Source organism: Barbus barbus (genome assembly GCF_936440315.1).
Source record: "Barbus barbus genome assembly, chromosome: 15".
NCBI classification, from domain to species: Eukaryota; Metazoa; Chordata; class Actinopteri; order Cypriniformes; family Cyprinidae; genus Barbus; species Barbus barbus.
In genome coordinates this window covers 2256039-2277500 of record NC_136743.1, presented here as the reverse complement: position 1 = coordinate 2277500, position 21462 = coordinate 2256039, and the positions used below count along the sequence as shown (strand labels likewise).

Below are 21462 nucleotides of genomic sequence, written 5' to 3'. Positions count from 1 at the left end.
AAATTTAAGATCTTAAAAATGCATTTCTGTAACATCTCACTTAAGAATGACTATTATGTTGAGGAAAAATATTTTTATTAAAATTGTTTGCTTTTTTACATTTGTTGTTTTAATACTACTAATAATTTTGTATTAAAATGTAATTTTTTAGTAATTATATTGGTTAAAATGCATTTCTGTAGCATCTCACTGAAGCTGTTATGTAAAAGTCAAATAATTTTTACGAGCACATTAAAATATCAGGTAAATTTGCCGAATCATTTTGGAATTTGATCTTGACTCAGTGAATCAAATCTGTCTGAATCATGAGGAGCAAAATATATAGGTTTTTTTGTTCATGTGAAAGATCATGTTTAATCAAACTACAATATTTTGGCCCAAATTTGACCTAATTTTCCTCGTTCTACTGTAAGTCATGTTAATGATTTCCCATATTGTAGGACCTTTGCAGTTCAGGGTAATATTAATAATAATACTTTTGCACATGCCAGATGTGTATGTGTGCATGCTCTGTTAATTGCAGGCATCATCAGCGTAACGACGGCTCTGACAGATGAGTTATTGTGTGTCTGTAGGTGGCGGATCTGGAGGCTCACGGCGGTCAGGGACCCAGCGACATGCTGAAAGACGAGCTCACTCAATCCCTGGAGGAGCTGGAGAACCTACTGAGGGCAAAGGACGAGGTGAGAGCGAGCGCACACACACACACACACCGACGGAGGACAGAGTTCAGCGACCTACTGGTGCACTTCACTGAAAGTCACTAGTCCAGTTAATGCAATCATCTCCTGAAACTCCCGGCCTCGCTGGATTATATGTTTCTGCACATTATTGCATTTCAGGAGATCCGTATTCTCCAGAGTAAGAAGTCCAACTTCCACGAGCTGGAGCGGGAGAGAGAAGAAGCCATTCACAGACTGCAGGTGCATGCTTTACATCTATGCAACATTTCAATAAAATAAAAAATTCTGAAGTATTAATGATTCAATTTAATGCATCACACAAATAGCAAATTAACTTTACATTTTTAATATTATTATTATACATATATTTCAAATAATAATGACTTTAAAAATATTTATATTGTAATATGAAAAATTATTATATATTAATAATTTAGTTTACAAATGACATTAAATTTGTTATTTTTGATTTTGATTTTAAATAATTAAAAATTATTTAATATTGTAACATTCAACTTGCATGTCTGTTATGTCAAAGTGAAAAATAATATACAATTGTAAAGAAATCAGCCACTATCGTTTTTTTTTTAACTGTAGTTATCATTTTAAATTATATCAATAATAATAATTGAGCTGTAATGCATTACAGCTGCATTATTATTATTATTATTATTATTAATAATAATATTTAATTAATAAAAAAAATTAATGATATTTTATATTTTTAATAATTCATATTTTAATAATATTTGAGCTTAAAAATCGTCACTGTAATATTAAACTTCAGCTTGAATGACTGGTGTGTAAAAGTCAAAGAAATTTTAGGAACACTTTAAAAGATTATGATATGTAAAAAAACTAAATCTGTATAAAGATTGACTGTTAACGCTGTTATTGCTTAATTGGAATATATTACATTAAATTACTATTTTAATAATAACTAAAATAATAATTTAAGATAAATTATTATTAATAATAAGCATCATGTTTTTCGGTAAATAAAAAAAAAACTAATTACAAATAGTTTAAAAGATTACTTTTAAAAAAAAGTGTGAACTTTTACTTTTATATTTCTTCAGTATGCAGCTGCTTTGAATAATTGACTGTGAGGTTTTTCTAAGAAGGCATTTTCCAAATGTAGAGGGTTAGTTGCTGTGAAAGTTGTGGTGAGATCTGACCCTGGACCTCTCTGTGGTTTGTGTGAATGTGTTTCAGGAGCTGGAGATGCGCAATGTTGAGCTGGAGCGGCGCGTGCAGAGCTCGGAGCAGACCCTGGCGTCTGTGCTGGAGGATCGCGAGCACGCCGAGAACGAGGTGCAGAGGGTCGTTCAGATCCTCGACGTCAAGATCTTCGACCTCAACGACCTCCGGCAGAGTCTGGTCAAGCTGATCAGTAAATAGTGCGACGCGAGAGACGGATGCTCGCTCTCTCTCTCTGCTTTCTTCCCTTTCATCTTGAATTTGCACTGCAGAACATGAACGGTGTTGTTACGGTACGCTTTATTTTTGATACAGAAACACTTGTGCTGTGTGATGCCTTTACAGGATCACAAGTTTTTTTGGGTTTTTTTTCTTTTAAACCATGCTAAAGGTCACACATCATGAAAAATAGGGCTGAAAATGTTTTTTTTCACAAATGCATCACAGTTCCTTCTCAAACGATTCTGTATTAATTCACGAAAAATATATAATTGAAATTTTATTTTAAAGTATTAATAATTAAGTTTAATGCAGCAGAAGTTATTTACACAAGATTCAAATTTGTGCAAAGATTTTTATTTGTTTATTTTTGGCATTTTTAGATCTGCATTTAATCATTTCAAATTATTATTTAATTATAAATGATAATATATCATTAAAATTGTAATTTAATACAATTTAAATAATATAAAAATTATTATATTTTAATAATAATTTAGATAAAAAATTCACACATTTCTCTCACATTTAACTTAATTTTTAAATAATTTTTTTTGAACACTTTAAAATATTATTTTAACTATATAATACAATTTATAATTAAATAAATTTTAAATAATAATTGGAGTTAGAGGTAAGAATGGAAAAACAATCTCTATACAATGTTTTTTTTTAACCTAATCTTTTGATGATATTATTTTAATTTAGCTTAAAAAACAGGTAAAAAAATTGATAAAGATTGACTTGTTTTTTTTTTTGCAATTTGTCATCTACTTTCATTTATTTGAAATTATAATTTTTATAGTAAATATTATATAGTTATAACAATTTAATATTTTAATAATTTTAAAAAAGTATATTATTTGTAATTATTTAATAATTTAAAAATGCACATATTTCTGAAACATTAAACTTGAGCATGAATGGCTGTTATGTAAAAATCTAATGAATTTTTACTAACACTTTAAAAGATTAGGTTAAAAAATTGAATCCGTTTGGAATTGAATCTTGACTCGAATCGAAATCTAATTGAATCATGAGTATTTAATGAATATGATGTGTCATTTAGTTCATAACCAAAACAAATTTGTGGCTCAAAACGCCTCAAACATTTGGGCGATATATGAGTGGAAATGACGTTTACCATTTTAGAAAGTCATGAATGAGCTTTTGTGCCGTTGAGTTTGTTTTTATGATTCAGTTTCTCAGCTGGGAGTGAGCGGAAACCAAAGACCAGCGAATGTGGCGCCAAACGCCTCTATATGTTCATACTGTGGAATGCTTAGTATAGACGACAGCACTGATATAAAGCATTACATATTAGCTGCACTGGCAGAAATATATGAGTAGGTAGAAATAAACAATTCTGTTATGATAGAACATTAAGATCCCTTGAGCTCATGAGGGAATTTATTCTTAAGAATAGCTGTAGGAATGGATTCATGAATGTGCTTGAATGCATCGTGTAGTTGCTTTGTGCAGCTCTAAGGCTTCAAACTTTAATTTGATCAAAGGAATAGTTCAGGAAAAATGAAAATGTGCTGAAAGTGTCCATCTAAGAGTTTGTTTCTTCATCAGGTTTGTAGAAATGTGTCTCTGCATCAGTGTCTCAGCAATGGATGCTCTGCAGTGAATGGGTGCCGTCAGAATGAGAGTCCAAACCGCTGATAATAATCCACACCACTCCAGTACAAAACAGTTGTATAGAGATTGATCACTGAAGGTTTTCTTTTTTTTATGTTTTTTTTTTTAATGTTATTTTATAATAATTTTTTGGCCCTTTTTTGGCATTTTTATTTTTTTACCCTCTCTTGTTTGTTTTTATTTTGCATTTTTGTTTGCTGCTTTTTGCATTTTTTTATCTTTATTTTTATAATTGCATTTTTGCAATATGATAGTTTTAATTTAAATACTATATAGTTAAAATATGACTAAATTGTTAATGTTAAAATGTTTCAATTTCAATAAGTTAGAATAATTAAAAACTTTCTGTGCAGCTAAATTCTGTACAGGTGTGTGTGGATTGAATTACATTGAATTGCTCATGTGATTTATTGCAATTACAAACGCTCAAAAAATCCTGGAAAATAATATTTCAACAAATGGTTTAAATTAGATTTATCACAACTTTGCTAAGTATTATATTTGCTCAATGACAATGCATTTTACAAAATGCATAATTTAGAACTTGATTTTCTGCTGAAAAAAAAAACTTATTTTAAAGTAGTTTATGCAAAAAAAAAAAAAAAATCACTTAAAAAATGCAATGTTATGGATTATGGACTTGTGTTTTAGCCGGAAGCAACCGTCTGAAGTTAAAATGTCTCGATGGATTTGTTTGAGCTTTTGTCTTCTCCAGATGTTAACTGATGGACTGGAGTGGATTATTGTGATGTTTTTATCAGCTGTTTTTTGACTCCCATTCTGACGGCACCCATTCGCTGCAGAGGATCCACTGCTGAGCAAGTGATGCAGTGCTACATTTCTCCAAACCTGATGAAGAAACAAACTCATCTACATCTTGGATGACCTGAAGAAGAGCACATTTTCAGCAAATGTTCATTTTTGCCTGAACCGTTTCTTTAAGTCATAGGCTGTAATGGTTGTACAGTTGTGTATTGGATGTTGCATTATACAGTATCTTTATTATAGCACAAGAAAGCCGCTCGTGTGGCTTCCGACTGCAGTATTTTAAGTGCCAACAGCCTGTTTTTATCTGTTCTCTCAATCCGCAGGGTTCGGCACGAACAGCACAAGCCACGTTTGTATTTGTGTGCTTTATACATATATAGAGTCAAATAAACAGGTGTTTACTTTTATATTTCTTCTTCTCTCTTCATGCAGTACTTGAGTATGTGTACTGCTTTGTATAATGGACAATGAGAGCATGTGCGATTTTGATTTGGAGAAAGTGGCCAGAACTCTTTTCAAAGACAAACTCTCCTAATCATCATTATTTCTGCTTGTGAGTGTTCAGACGTCTTACTCTGATGCGAGAGCCTTATTTTCCCACATGCATCTTAGGTTCCTCCTGCAGCTCTTGACAGCCTGATTATACGATGATGACAGTATTTCATTCTACACTAGTAAGAGTCATACTGTGCCGACCGGCTAACGCAATCAGCTGCAAACTCCAGAGCAAAGACTCACAATATATCATGTTCTCTGAATTGAAAGCAAACCTGCTGAATAAATTTGTTTTACATTGAATTACCTGTGTGGTTTATTGGATTTACATGTGCGCAAAACATCCTGGAAAGTAATATTTAAACCAATGGATAAATTAGACTGATTTAAATATTATATTTGCTCAATTATTGCCCCTTTGCATTTTAATGCATGCTTAAAATGCAGTTTTAAAAGTCTTAAGTTGTGCTGTGCACAAGTAAATAAAGGCAAATGTAATATTTAAGCAGATTAATACATTTGAATGTTTAAATTTTGTATTACATTTGAGCAAATGTGTTTAATTTGAACTTAAATGCATTGTTTAAAGTTCATAAGTCATTTAAAAATAGCTGAGTTTGGAGATTCAACTTCATACCGTTAAAATGCTTACATTTTCATTGTTCTCACTTTGAAAATGTTTAATGGACCATCCGATATTACCAGCTATTATTATTAGATATTAAACTTGCAAAATAAATTAGTTTTACATTGAATCTTCAGTGATCTACTCAGCAACTGTTTTCAACAATATTTTATTTCAACAAAGACTCTCCAGCAGCTCCTGAAACACAGCGGTGCTCCAGTCTACTTCAGCTTCTTCTTGGGACGCAGGTTGTTGGTGTGTCCGCACTTCTTCTTGCGGCAGTTGACGGCACGTGGGTGCAGACGGGCGTAACACCTGAGAGAGAACATCGCTTCATCATCAACACATGACCTGAACGAGAGTCCATCGCTAGACGTTAGAAGTGGAGCGTGTGCTCTTACTTGCGGCAGATCATCTTCTCGCAGTTGTATTTCTGGGCCAGCTGTCTGAGGGACGGCTCGATGATGCCTCCTCTGAGACGCAGCACCAGGTGGAGGGTGGACTCTGACAAAAACCACAAACATCAGCCCGATAAATACAGGAGCTCTTGAGCAACAGCAGATGTTACGTACGTGAAAGTGGCTTTCTTTTTAAAGACAGTCCAGTATTTACACACCTTTCTGAATGTTGTAGTCTGAAAGCGTGCGACCGTCTTCCAACTGCTTGCCAGCGAAAATCAGACGCTGCTGGTCAGGTGGGATGCCTGAGGATAAAATAAAGACATGCTAGTGCTGAAGAAAAAAAAAAAAAAATAATAAAAGATGTTAGTGGTCTGAAGAACGACCACTAACTCATCACTTTTCCCTCAGCAAGCAGCACATGATTAATTCAGCTGATATCTTTATACAGGGCTTCTGCAAGTTATATGACGGTAAATATAAGACTTCAACATCTTTATCAGACCAAGTAAAAAAGGAATACATCCAGGGAAACACAAATCTTTAGTAATTGTTTCTTGTTTTCCAGTGAAAATTTCTGGATTCTTAAATCAAGATATTTACTTCAGTTTTGTTTTCTGAGAAATGCATCATTTTTAAAACAAAAATAAATATCTGCTCAGAAAAAAAAAAAAGTACTGAATTCCTCAATGACAGATACCTCAAACTCGCTTAATTTCGTTTAATTCCTTAGAAAACTATTTCACATCTTCAGGTTGCATCTCAAGTAAATGTATCTTGATTTAAAGACGATATTTTGTACTAGAAAATAAAAATACAGAAATATTTACATTTTGCACATATACATCTAAGACTTTCTGCACCTAAAAGACATTAAGGCGCTTCATTTGTGGAAGGGCAAATTGAGAGTTTAAGACCCTTAAAGAAAGGCTGTCTTCATTAGTGCCACCAGCTGAAGCTCATACACACCCTCCTTGTCCTGGATCTTGGCCTTCACATTCTCGATGGTGTCACTGGGCTCGACCTCGAGGGTGATGGTCTTACCGGTCAAAGTTTTCACAAAGATCTGCATTTTGCAACTGTCACACAGAAAAAAGACAATCAATATCATTCAGAGTCAATGAGAGCATCAAGTGCACTGATGATCATTCACTGGCAGCAAAAACAATATTACAATGCAATACAATGTGGGACATGAAAATAACTACATTTATACCAGGTTTCAGTTACAAATCAGCATCTGTAATGCAATGGCACTTCCATGATTTTGGCCATGCATCATAGTAGTAACTTATATATCAGAATATGTATTGAAAGATGTCAAAAACACCAATTAGTGATGAGCATCTGACTTCACAAACGAGTTTTATGTCATTCAAACGCTGACAGGGACCCGTAATGTTACCAAATCCAGCTAACAGAATAAAGCAAGCATGTTCACGTAAAAAGCATGCATGTGTTGTAGGTTTCTGTGGCTTTACTGTGTGTTTGTCTCTCGCACACATGGCAGAAGCGGCCATGACACTCCATCACGACACACTCAACTTTAAACCACACAAACGCGTCTAAATCCACCGCATAACCAGCTTTAATCGCTCCATTCACGAACATGAACATCTCATGTAGACATTAACACAATCAAAAGCGTGAATACAGAGAGAATAGACGTCAAAACTAGACCATCGCGCGGACAGTAGTCCTCACCCTCGCAGTCGCTGCTGATCCGGGCGGAAAGAGAACGACGCGTTTCTCGCGCGTGAATATCGCGTGTATTCGAGCGTTAACGCGGCTTCACCGCCGCCTGCAGGAGCGGAGCGGAACTACAGCCCGCTGCTCATACAAGAGTTAAAGCACCTAAAATAAGGCCTGCGCTGGTTTTATATAAGTGTCTGCATTTCTGTGACAAACTCTTATTATGTGTATACTGTGAATCTGGGTGTCTAAAGCCTGCTATACATATGTCTGAGATTGAAATTAAATATCATTTAAAATGTAATATTTATAATAATAATATATAGAATTAAATGCGATTTGGTACAATCATTTACTCATTAATATTTCTAATTCTATAGTATTTGATAACAATAATGTCATTGTATATATTTATATTCACACATGTATAGATAAAATTTAATTAAATGTAATTAATAATAATGACATTTAATTAAATTCCTTTATTTTTGCTGTAGACTGAACACATTTGGGTTTGACATCAAAAGATGAATATGAGATGAGAGATTAACATTTCAGCTTTTATTTACAGGTATTTTCATCTGGATCTGATACACAACTTAGAAGATAGCACCTTTTGTTTGAACCCACCCATTTTTCAGATATATACAAAGAAAAAGACAAGGCAAGTATATTCATATATGCTACCAGAGTACATTAAAACATATTCCATAGTGACATTCAAAATGCAATCTACAGCTATATTTACAAAACAAATCATTTTAAACAGAGTATTTTCATCATACAAGTGTACAATAAATACAGAGCATTTTCAGTTAAAAGTCATTTATAGCCCATTGCTGATATGGGTTTACACTGTTGATCTGTCATGAACTAAATGTCTTTTAATTTCCATTTAATTCTACTCCTTTAGTAGTGATATGAGGTGCGACTAATTAAAGAGCAATTCATTGATCTACCTCTCCCTCAGAAGTACTTGATGCTTGAGCTGGTTACTGGTGTAAATGAGTGTCTGTGAAGTACAGTGTAATCTCAGTACGGATGAAGGAGTAACACGTCTCCGTCTGACCGCAGCGCTGCTATCTGGCTTTCGGCAGTCTTCTGTTCGCATTGGCTTTCTGATTAGTCAAGTTATTTAAGACACAGCTGGAGCTGAGCATCGCCAGCCTGGAGTCCATAACCACATTCCTCTTCCTCCAGGAAGACCGATCTTCCTCGTTCTCCTCCTCCTCCGGTTCACTTTCAACATCGCTGCGCTCGTCCTTGTCCAGCTGGAGCAGAGAAGGTCAGAGTCAGATTGGTTAAAGATCTTTGGGTTTATCTGAAGTCACATATGTGTCAGTCAAATAATGGATCACAATGTGCAATGCTTTTGAAATTAGTTCAAATAATAATAAAAAGAGTGAGAAAAGTTCCTTTGAGCACAAATCACACTGGAAAATCACATATTTTGTTATGTATGCAACAGTGTTGTTGTTAAACTAAAAGTAATAAAAATAGTTTTTTGTAACTGAAATGCATCAAATAAAATGCAAACATGAAAAAACTAAATGCAAAATGTTTCTAACTAACTGAAATAATTTAAGTTGACATACTGATCTTACTAAAACTAAAATAAAAGCTAAAGCTAAATAGAAAAATAACACAAAAACTAATAAAAATGACAAAAGAAAAATATTAACAGTAAATTAAACTAAAATTAAAACGAAACTGAAAATATACAAATAAAACTCACTAAAATAAATAATTTTAATTAATTTAAAATTACTAAAATTCTAACTGAAATAAAAATAATTTACTAAACATTTACTAAAACTAAGAATGAAATTAAAATAAATTAAAAGCTAAACAGAAATATATATATAAAAAAAACAAAAAGTAATAAAAATGACAAGCACTGCAAAATTACAAAAACTTAAACTAAAGTTGTTTGTTTTTTAATTAAAACTAAAAATGTAAATAAAATAATTTAAGTTGTTGAAGTTCTAAAATTACTGAAACTAAAACTAAATAAAAATGTATTAAACATACAAATAATAATAAAACTAACTGAAATAATTTAAGTTGAAATTCTAAAATTAAAATAAATTAATGCCAAATAGAAATATTTGTATAAGAAACAAAAACTAGATAAAAGCACATAACAGAACAACTAAAACCTAAACTACAATTAAAATGAAAACTGAAAATATAAATACAAAAGCTTATTCATAATATCAATAAATACTCCGACAGTATATAATACTAAAATACCACTGTTAGGTAATTTAATTCAGACATACGAGTGTCTAAATCGTTCCCGGGACATGCAGATAAGATGGACGGAAGGACTGACTTACTTTCCCTAAGAAGAGAAACTTGTAGATCATTCTGAAGATGAGATAAGCCCAATAAATGTGCAGCGCCTGCAGCACCAGCAGCAGCGCATTAAAGAAATAATATCCCATAAACGGCTCAAACATTTCCATAGACAAAACCAGAGTGGTGTAGATGATCCTACAGGAGAGAACACACACACACACACACACACACACACACACACAGCTTAAACACTGAGAAAAACAATGCACTGGAACCAAACCTAAGAGCAGCCTATTTCTATTACAGCTACTGAACTAGATGTGTTTTGAAATAGAAACTGAAGACAATGTCATCTGATACTTCATGATATAAAGAGTTTAAAGTGCTTACTTGCTAGGAAACACAACCAGGCGTGTAACCAGGAATACAGCAGCAAAAATCACAAACAATGAATCGCAAGTTTTCTTCCAGCCGGCATAGTTGAACATCTTGGCAGACTGTGGAAAAACCAGAGAGATTGTGTTGAGCTACTATACATTACAATACATTTAAAGCACTGAGACTTAAAAACGTAAACTAATACTCTGATAGAATGGACAGTAACAAAAACGTATTTGCTTGATTTTTTTAATGTTTTTGCAGTTATTTATTTGTATTTATTTTAATATATTAATGGTTTATTTCTTCTTTTTATTATTTAAACTCTGTTTTTTCCATTTTGTCTGGTTATTTATTTATCCTTTTTTTATTTAGTTATTTTTTTAAGTATTAATATTTTAAGTAAATGCTATGTGTATACTGTTATGTTTATAAAAAGTTGAATAAAAAACAGTTAAAAAGAAACTTAAACTAAAATGAGAAATATATTTTGGCAAATAACAAATGAAGTTGAAACACTAAAATTACTAAAACTAAACTGAAATAATTAAAAGCTAAATAGCAATACATATATACGCATAAAAAAATATACATGTGTATGTGAAAATATACACATAAAAATTAAAAAATAAAATAAATAATTTAAGTTGAAGTTCTATCTATAGCTAAAATGAGAAATATTTCCTTAGCAACTAACTAAGGAATATAATAAAGTTGAAATACTAAAATTACTAAAACTGAAAATAAAATAAATAAATAAATAAATAAATATATATATATAAATATATATATATATATATATATATATATATATATATATATATATATATAATTAACAAAAGACACAAAAAATACTAAAACTTTAATAAAAATGAAACTGGAAATACACAAATAAAAGTAAAACTAACTGAAATAAATAATTTAAGTTGAAGTTGTAAACTCTAAGTTGTGAAACCACATAAAAATCCAAATTATTGCGTTTAGTGCTTTGAAGTAAAGCAAAACAAAGTGTAACGGTCACTGCAAATGATGACCCAGGAACAGGTGTGACCCCATCATCAGATGCTGGTATGTTTGGGGATTTTTCTGGCCGTGTTTGACTCATTGTTTCTGAGCATGAATGCATGATGCAGTGGTTGAGATCGTACCTCCAGCAGGAAGTCAGAGGAGTCGTGGACGAGCATCACCAGGGTCCCGATCCGAATGTAGTTGGAGCAGTACGAGAAACTCAGCAAGAAGATAGTGGCGAAGTGATGGATGATCTGTTCTTTAAAATCCTAAAGCAGAATTAATGGAAAAAGACAAACGAATATCAGTAACTGATATTATGGTGGGCCGTACTGACTGGAAATGAAACCTGTAACAAGCAAACGATAAATCCGTCTGGACAATATATAATGTGCTGCTGGCACACTCAAGGAAGAAAAACACACACGAAATCTCTTTAATTACTCAGTGCTTCCAGCATTTAAAGACACCGTTCACACGAAAATGAAAATTTGCTAAAACAAAATGTGCTCACCCTCAGGCCATCCGAGATGAGTTTGTTTCCTCATCAGGTTTGTAGAAATGTAGCATTCCATCAGTGTCTCAGCAATGGATGCTCTGCAGTGAATGGGTGCCGTCAGAATGAGAGTCCAAACAGCTGATAAAAACATCACAATAATCCACACCACTCCAGTTCATCAATTAACATCTGGAGAAGACAAAAGCTACGTTTGTAAGAAACAAACTGTCACTAAAATATGAGTCCATAATCCATAATAACACTTCCTAAAAAGTCTTTCTCCTGTTGTCTCTCACATCAAAAGCCAGCCACATATTTGTTTAGAGCTGTTTTGGCTTGTAAACGGTGCTTGATCTGTGCAGATTTCTCTCCTGATTCAGACCAGAACACTTTTTCACCAGAGAAAGTGTTATTATGGATTATGGACTCGTATTTTAGCCTGAAGCAATGGTTTGAAGTTAAAAACATTTTAGTGATGGATTTGTTTGAGCTTTTGTCTTCTCCAGATGTTAACTGATGGACTGGAGTGGTGTGGATTATTGTGATGTTTTTATCAGCTGTTTGGACTCTCATTCTGACGGCACCCATTCACTGCAGAGCATTCATCGGTGAGCAAATGATGCAATGCTACATTTCTCCAAATCTGATGAATTTTCAGAAAATGTTCATATTTGGGTGAAATATAAACTCACGTTTCCTAACTTTTGACTGCTGTGTGGTTAAAACCAGCATCCACAAAGAAATGCTGTCATTTTCCGATATTACAGGTAGATTTTTCTGAGATATGACACATACAGGCCCATATTTATCACTGTCATAGTATGAAACCTAAGTGATGAAATTCTCTTAAACTTCTCCAACACAGCAATGAGATCAAATGGAGACTTTTACACATTTTCTCAGATGTTTCTCCTCTAAAAGACTCAGTAACCGGAGTAAGAATCTCAGAGGATTTCAAACAAGGTCTTAAACTGTGCTCAAGAGCTCAATCAAAAGACAGAGATCTCAATATGAACTGAAACATTCCTCATCAAATGATTTCAGCTACTCCATGTTCATTTTATAGCTCTAAACTCTTAACGGATGACAACTGTTGACTCCGTTGTGGATATTTTTAGTTCTCCAAAGGAGAAACTAAAAATAAAAGGGTGATATTTAAATTAAATGCAACTAAGTCACCACTGAGCAATAATATTTGTATAAAAAAACTTAAATATTATGAAAGGATGTTAAAATATTAAACTGAAGATTCATGTTAATACATATTACCATATATGTAACTTTATTTTGATAGCCGACAGGTGAGCAGCTAACAAAGTAAATAATTGAGCATCTCTAAAAGGACATTGGTTTTGAAAGAGAAACTCTGACCAGGTAACACACACAAAGGGTTTTGTTTAACACGAGGTCATCATAAAACATTCAGAAAGCAAAGAACTCCCCTGTGGGACACTATTGTGTGAGATCTTACTTTTCTCTTGACGTCCACAGACACACAGAGCAGCAGAGACCAGTAGAAGCCCAGCTCAAGCATGTAGTACCAGTAATGAGCGTCCTGAACCGGCTAGAGACACAAACACAGGACCTGAGTGAAAACAGGGCTCACAGCAAAGAATACACACATTTCATCACCTCGAAGTAGGATTATTATTGGTAACTAAAACTAATGGCATTAAAAAGCTTTTTCATTGCTTGAAATACAATAAACTGTGCGGCGGGTCAGATGGTGTGTTTGTTGGGAGACAGGTGAGCTCACCTGCTGAGGAAATCCTCTCCAGCACTCTCTCTGATCCCAGAACCACGGTGTCTGAGGAAAACAAACACTGCGGTCACATTCACACAACTGCCATTAAAATCAAACACCGACAACAAAACTACTTCCTTAAAGCGTCTGACAACAAAAGAGCCAGTCATACAGCGAAAAGCACACGAGTCCCGAGGGCATGCGTTGCGTTTCAGAAAAACATTAGAACTGTGTGCCTTCAAAACAACAAAGCTCAGGCTTGTTCAAGCACTCCTTCGTGTAGCTTTAAAGCGTTTAAGGCTTCTGAGTAAACCAGACTTTAACTAGGGGACCCTAATTAGGAGACGACTCAAAAGACACCAACCCCAAGACACACTTGGGTTCACAAGGGAATAAAACTACTCACGTTAATTAAAGACATCAATCCCGCGGTGAAAGCAACCAGGTAGAACACAAACCTCCAGCTGAGGAAACAAAAGATATGAAGTTACTCTAGTAAAAAGATTTACTACACAGCCCTGCATCTTGAAATACCATTTCCACTTTTTTTTTTGCTGAGTTCAACTTTACATCATGGACAGTTTTTTCACAAAATAAGAATGAAGGTTTTTCAAATTTGATCTATTTGCATCAGCTTTAATGCACGTCAAAAAAAAAAGTTTTTTGATCAAATAAATGCAGCCTTGACCATTTATATATATATATATATCAATGCTGAACTTCATCTAAAACTAGTTTAAACAACATTTCTGTAGTTATTTTATAATTAATATAATAACTACGTAAATGCTGTTAAATAACAATTAAAATAGTTATTTCATAACTCCATTTCACACGCTCATATTTATTGAGAGATTACTGTCAGGATCCTGGACTGTTTTGATTGTGTTAATTTGCTCCAGGTGTGTCTCGTCTGTGTTTATAAAAGCCCCAGTCCTTCTGTTAGTGTGTGTTGGTTCTTAAACGTCATTCCCTGTGTTCCTGTGTCTCCTACGTGTGTGGATTATTAAAGATCATGTTTGGAAATACTCCTTGCTCCGTGCTCCCTGGCAAAGTGTGACAACTACATGGAATATTTGTACTTTTTAAAATAAATTAATAAATACACTCCTCAGGACTATTTAAACAAACTACAAAAAGATTAAAAGTGATTGAAATCGTAATATTACTTAAGATTATTGCAGAAAAACATGTTTGCATTCTCCATCACTGTCCATAATTCTGAGCTTGAAATCATGATTATGTATAAAATAATGTCACGGATGTGACAATGGACTGAGAACTGAACAGATAGTTGTGATGTGGCTCAGATTCAGACAGGAATCGTGTGTTTGTGATGTTTTTCTGCTGATTAAGGAGAATATGAAACATACAAATGCTTGTCAGAAGCAAACTGCGACAAACTGCATCATATTTTGAGTGAAAGTGTGGCGTGCTCCAGCGAAACAGACACTATTTTTGGAATCAACAGCACAACATGAGCAAGAAACAAGTCTTGTCTTTCATTCAGCAGATACTGCAGGGCCATGTGATCAGTTCTCTGTGGAGCTATGATTGTGATATTATCAAAAGCAAATGCCTGAGGTGAACTCACCTGGCCTCGCAAAACTTCTTACTGTTGCTGGGTCGGTCCAGGTTTCTGCGGTTACGAAACCAGGTCTCCACTTGTCTGTGAGTCAGGTTGCACTGGTTAACCAGGCTGGTGATCTCACTCTAGATGGATTAATGCAGTGACATGAGGTATTATTTCACAATGAACAATAAAATTCCTGGTTAAATACAATAGATCTATTCAAAGCATCTGTGATAATGATTACCACAGACTAACTCATGCCTGAGCATGTGAAGTAAATAAACTGCCACTTTACAAGTTTTTACTAGTCTTTTCCCAAATAATCCTCATAACAAAGACACACAAAACAGAAACACACACACATTTAAAAATTCAGTGATAAAAATATTTACCTGAATAATTATATATTTTAATAATTCATTTATTATAATTATTTTATTATCTATAAATCTATTAATAATTAATAATTCACATAAATCTAAAATAATTAATGTATTTAATGTATTATTATTTAATTAAACTATCAGTTTAATTATATATTTGCAGTATATGAATTTGTGTATGAAACATATCAAATAATTGGTTTAATTTATCAAAGGTGTAGTTTTGAGTTGCATAAATGTCTTATGAAATTTAACTGATAACAGTTTTGTTTTTGTATCTTTTATGTAAACGAAGTAGTGAATGTGGCAAAAATGGGTAAAATAAAAAAGATAAAATAAGCTTCTGATTTAGACTATTTTTATGTTTTAATTTTAATTTTAATGCGTTTTAGCAATTTTGTTATGTGCTTTTCTCCTTTTTAATATTTTTAATATATTTCAGTGTAGCTTAAATTTATTTTTATTTCAGTTTAGTTAGTTTTAGTCATTTTATTATGTGCTTTTGTCAATTGTTTTTATTTCAGTTTTAGTAATTACTTCCACTTAAACTAGTTGCCGAGACAACATTCCTAATTGAGTTTTTCTAGCTTTATTTCAATCATTAAAAGTTATTTTGATTAGTTTTAGTTAACAATAATAATGTGACAAAAATGCTTTTTCATCGGCCATAAATATAATATAATTTAATAATAATAAAATAAAAAGGTAAAACAAGCTTCTACTTCAGCCTACACCTTTTTCAGTTATGTAAATATTATTTATAATTACTACAGAATGGTGTGTGAGAGCCAAAAAACAAACACGAGAATACCAGTAAGATATGTTACTAACCGCAGAGCCTATTTACAAGCAGCAAACTCGTCCATATAAATGATGTCAATTATAACCAGAAATTCATCTGCCAAGAAAAACGAGGACATTATAGACGCTAATGGTGAACACAATGGATCCACGTTCAAAAGACATGTCAACACTATCAGGTTCCTTACAACACACTGTTTGTGCAGATTCCTCTTGCATTATGAGATATACATGCATATTTCCTTTCCTTACTGCCTGAATTCATTTCAGATGAAGTAGATCTCAGCTATAAAAACTGACTTTTATATTCAGCCATATTAAATCATATTTTTGACTTAAATAACCAGTTCAATTCAATCACATGAAGCACATTTTTACGTCACCTATATACAGTGTCCAATGCACCAATGCATTTCTTGCTCTTTGAATCAAGCTTCATTAATCAGGGAGCGATAACGATCCGGCACAATTAAAGACTTGTTCTGAGTTACCCATGAGTCTGTTAAAAACGCATTGGCTCTCTTCCCATATTTGGTTACACATCAGCACACTCATTCACAAAGCACTATGGGCAAACAACAACTGCTGGAGAATAATCTCTCAGTGTATGTTTGCATGAATGCGTGTTTAATGCATGTTTGTACGGGTGCAGGTGTTAGCTTACTTCAGGGACGAATCTGGCCCCAGATATTAGTGGATGTGTTCAAAGGGAAGGGTTTCTTAATTATTAAAAGATGTTTCTTAAATTCTAATAATGTTTCTTAAATTATACAGGATTCAATACCATATTTTAATGATACAATAATAATATTTAAATTAGAACAATCAAACTCATCAGTAAAGAAATATATTTCTATTGCAAAAATTAAATTGTACAAATACAAATTTAATACAATTAAATTGTATTAAATTTGCATAAAAAAAAAAAAAAATTAATTGTGCTGTAGAATATAAAATATCTGTCCCCAGATATGTATGGATTTAAAGGTAAAAATTATTCAGACATAAAATTGTTTCTTAACTTCTAAAAGATGGTGCCAAAATAGTGTTTTTTTTATTATTTATATATTTTTATTGTATTATAGTATTTACACTGTATAACATTTTATAGTGTATAGTATTTTTATAGAATTATACAGTATATTTATATAATATTTATTCATATTAAGCCTTTAAATTAATTTTAATTCTGTTATGTGCTTCTGTCATTTTTATTATTTGTATATATTTTACTGTAGCTTTTATTTATTTTTATTTTGGTTTTAGTTTTTCATCTAATATGTAGCTTTATTTAAATTACTGAAAATTATTTTAATAGTTTTATTGAACAAAAACAACACTGGGCTGAAAATGTTTTTTCATTAGCTAATGCCAAATAGCATATAATAATAATAATATTAATATATTGTATGTACATATATGTTGATATAAATTAAATATATATTTTATAATATATTTTATTTGTAATGCATCTTTATAATACTCAAAGTAAAAATACATAATACATGACACGTAAATTTAAAATAAATATTTAAATATTAAAAACGTTCTGATATAAACAACAGATATCTGTCCTCATTTAGATAGCTCAGTAAATCTGTGTGTGTGTGTGTGTGTGTGTATACTCACCTGTGTCGGCTGTCTGCTGTTTTTAGTGTAAAATGCCTCTAAATATGGGGTAGGAGCGACTTTCAACCAAACTTGATCTTTCACTCCTAAAACTCTGCTGAGAGGAAACGCCACACGTCTGCAAGAGAGAGAGAGAGAGACAGGAAAGATTCAGGACACAAGATGCGTTTCATCAATGTCTTTTTGTGACTAAACGAGACCTTTATTCACATCCTCACAGAAAATAAGAGCATGCATTGCTCACAGGTTACTCAGGAGGAGCTTGTACATTGAAATGCAATTATGATTATTGTTTAATATTACCTATACAAACGCTAGTATTGTATATAAATATGTTTGCATTGGTTGGATTTTAATTAGATGTGGAAACATGATCTGGGATCAATGGTGGGTAAAACGGGTCACAGCATCAGCTGACATGACAGGCTCTTTGTGTTGCTATAGCGATCAGCTGCTGCAGCAACACACACACACACACACACACACACACCGAGACACACACACTGCGTCTGCCTTTGTTGATAAAGCGTCTCCCTCCCTTCTTATAACACACCAGCCTTCATCTGCTCCCTTGGGCCACACACACACACACACACAATACACAGAAACACACACCTGCTGGTCGCGCCGTCATGCACAAAGACACGGATAAAGTTACACCACAGCAGACGCCAGATGCTCAAAACTAAACAAAGAGACTGATTGCATTCAGAGATACAGCAGATTCAAGCTTGCAAACTAAACATTCACGACACATGCATGAGAGAGACTACTGGAATCAGTTAAACTAACAAACAACTCAGTTAGCAGCACAGAAAGAGCACTGAACACTGAGACACGTCCCAAAATAAAGTCAAATCATGACTACATATTTATATTTTTGAAGAAAATCCTATGGTCTTCTGAATGGTTTTAAGCATGATGCACAAATGGTTCTGCTAACAACATAACATTCTGATTCACGTACCTTAAACATTTTATTCCCATTCAATAGGACAATACAATAATAATAATAATTATTATTATTATTGTTATTATTATTATTATTAAAAATATATTGGATTATTATTTAAAATATAAAAATCTAACAAATCAATAAAGACATTTATTGCTATTCCAACAGTAATATTTTACTGAAAAATTAATTTAGGAAATAAAAAAATTAAAAGTAAATTATACCAATTTATTATTAATTAATTTTATTAATTATTTTATGTAAATTATAAAAAAATAAAGAAATATATGATTATTTCAATAATAATATTGTGGCGTAAAATATGAAAAGTATTTAAGTTTTTACTATTAAGTATTTAATACTAATAATAATACTATTATTATTATTTATTTTTATTCAAATAATATTTAATTGTATTATTATTTAAATTTACAAATTAAACAAGTCAATAAAGAAACATTACTCATGCAATAATAATATTGTACTGTAAAATAAATTTTTGTATTTAATAATAATAATAATAATAATACATTTATTATTGTTAGTTGTATTGTTATTATTGAACATAATATTATTTGTTATTTAAATTATAACAATTAAACATGTCAATTAAAAATATATGAGTCTTGGAATACTAATACACTTTAAAATGTACACAATTTTGTATTATTATTATTATTATCAATAATAATAATAATGGGTTATATTCAGGCAGAAAATATAGAGGGGAAATTCACATCCCTGCTCAAAAAATGTCCAAAAAAATCAGTAATACTGTTGTACTTTTTGTAATTTAACTCATATTGTGTTATTAATTCAGGTCAAACCTAGTTAAATTACATCTAAAGCCCTCAGGACTTGATACAGTCATCAGTCACCTCTCAAAAGCGTAACGAAGCATGATGAATCCCAGAGCTAGAGGCAGAGCCAGGAGCAGATCCCGCGGGAGAGGACGCCGAGAGCCCTCCATCTTCTCCATATCCACCCAGCTGATTCCCGGAGGAAGCCAGTACTCCTGCTTCCAGAGCCACTGAGTGAGCTGCTCCATCCTCCAGAGGCAGAAACAAAATACACAGCTTACTGGGAAAGCCCCCAATTAATGGGGAAAACTTAGCATAAATTCTGTGCTGATTCTGTGGTACAGTGATACTCTCAGATGACTGTTTCTGTGGTGCTGAATGATTATCATATTCATATACCACGTAACATTCCCACACTTTAGTCCTGACCAATGAATTTCCATGTCTTTTCCATGACCTTTCCAATCATTCATGATTACTGGATAAGGAATTAATTTTTAGAAATCATTTTTTTCAGAGATTGGGGAGGATTTCCATGCTCAAATAGTTTGAAATAATATAATTATTGTTATTTTTTTAATAATACTTATTTTAATTTACTAATTCTTTTTTCTACAATATTTAAAACTTTTGCATATATAAAATATGTAGATTAGACCAAGTGTTTGCAAACTTTATGCTAAAGACCTCCAAACGCTCGTGACCCCGTTCATAAATATAAAGCAAGCTGCATATTTTTATGAGTAAAAATGGATTTATACTGTGTGAGGAAAATATTAAATGTAATATTATTGAGAAATTAAATCCAATTTTCCAAAACTAAATATTTGACCTTTACATTTTTACATTGCTTTATATTGTTGTGTAAATATTACATATGAACCAAGGTATTTTCATATGTGTGATGATTGCTAATATTATTATTCAAAATAATATTTTATTTGATTATTATTTAAATACTTGCTTCTAAAATAAAAAAAGGCTATTACACAGAAAAAATGATTCATTGAATTTATTAAATTTTTTAAGGTAAGTGGTTGCAATCTATTTATTTTAGCTACATTTAAATAAACAAATTTAGTTGACCAAGTTTCAACAAAATATGTTTATTTAAAGCTAAAATAAATTGAATGCAACCACTTACCTTAAAAAATTAGTATAATTTTTTTTCAGTGACACTGTTATCATAATAATAAAAAAAGTTAAAATTTTATCGGGAATATATTTTGATTTGTAAATGAATTTGAGATTAACAATTTCTTAAATACTTTTTTCAACAAATATTTTTATTTTAGAAAAACATTTAGAAGAAAAATCATGAGAAAAATTAAAAATGTAAAAAAAATAATCGCAAATAACTTCCTGATTTCTGACCAGTCTTTATAAAGCAAAACCATTACTAAATGAATTATTAATATGAATATTACATTTTGTAAATTGTGAATGTGAATGTAGGATAAACCTATTTCAATATTTTATTTATTTTTAAATGCAAAATTTGGACAGCTCTAAAAAATACATTTTGCAAACAAAACAAAAAAAGCAAAACAAAATAAATGCAAAAAATAAACAAATAAAAAATGCAATTTTGACCCCAGTTTGAAACCCTGTATTACACAATTAGGTGCATTAAAGACAAACACAAACACATGCATCTGATGTACCAT

General features: G+C 32.1%; 3 protein-coding genes across 8 annotated transcripts in view; 1 reads left to right on the top strand and 2 right to left on the bottom strand.

Annotated features, from left to right (window-relative positions):
* Window positions 1-2084, top strand: part of LOC306881784 (homer protein homolog 3-like) — a gene marked incomplete at its 3' end in the record, with an annotated part of 34748 nt that extends 32664 nt beyond the window's left edge. The window contains exons 9-11 of the mRNA XM_079436058.1: window positions 576-683; window positions 843-923; window positions 1899-2084. Coding sequence (XP_079292184.1) covers window positions 576-683; window positions 843-923; window positions 1899-2084 — 375 coding nt within the window. The remainder of the gene's footprint in view (window positions 1-575; window positions 684-842; window positions 924-1898) is intronic.
* LOC306881095 (ceramide synthase 2-like) overlaps window positions 1-21462 on the bottom strand; it is a 385605-nt gene that overhangs the window by 363525 nt on the left and 618 nt on the right. For 3 of the 6 annotated variants that reach the window (XR_013785122.1, XR_013785123.1, XR_013785124.1), the window contains 10 exons: window positions 19874-20044; window positions 18041-18158; window positions 15249-15367; window positions 14061-14118; window positions 13667-13717; window positions 13382-13474; window positions 11552-11680; window positions 10416-10522; window positions 10064-10220; window positions 8338-8995 (listed from right to left, as the gene is read on the bottom strand). Coding sequence is in view for 3 of the 6 variants with exons in the window: in XM_079435003.1 (XP_079291129.1) it covers window positions 8804-8995; window positions 10064-10220; window positions 10416-10522; window positions 11552-11680; window positions 13382-13474; window positions 13667-13717; window positions 14061-14118; window positions 15249-15367; window positions 18041-18158; window positions 19874-20043 (1194 nt within the window). In the remaining 3 variants the exon portion in view is untranslated. Of the gene's footprint in view, window positions 1-8195; window positions 8996-10063; window positions 10221-10415; window positions 10523-11551; window positions 11681-13381; window positions 13475-13666; window positions 13718-14060; window positions 14119-15248; window positions 15368-18040; window positions 18159-19873; window positions 20045-21462 lie in introns of those variants that run through there. The other 3 variants (XM_079435005.1, XM_079435004.1, XM_079435003.1) reach the window with 2 other exon arrangements.
* LOC306881620 (ubiquitin-ribosomal protein eL40 fusion protein) lies at window positions 5785-7767 on the bottom strand. Its single transcript, XM_079435787.1, has 5 exons — window positions 7737-7767; window positions 7002-7111; window positions 6251-6337; window positions 6036-6138; window positions 5785-5949 (listed from the first exon to the last, which is right to left on the bottom strand). Exons 2-5 carry the CDS (start codon window positions 7102-7104, stop codon window positions 5856-5858), a joined length of 387 nt encoding a protein of 128 aa, XP_079291913.1. The 5' UTR covers window positions 7105-7111; window positions 7737-7767; the 3' UTR covers window positions 5785-5855.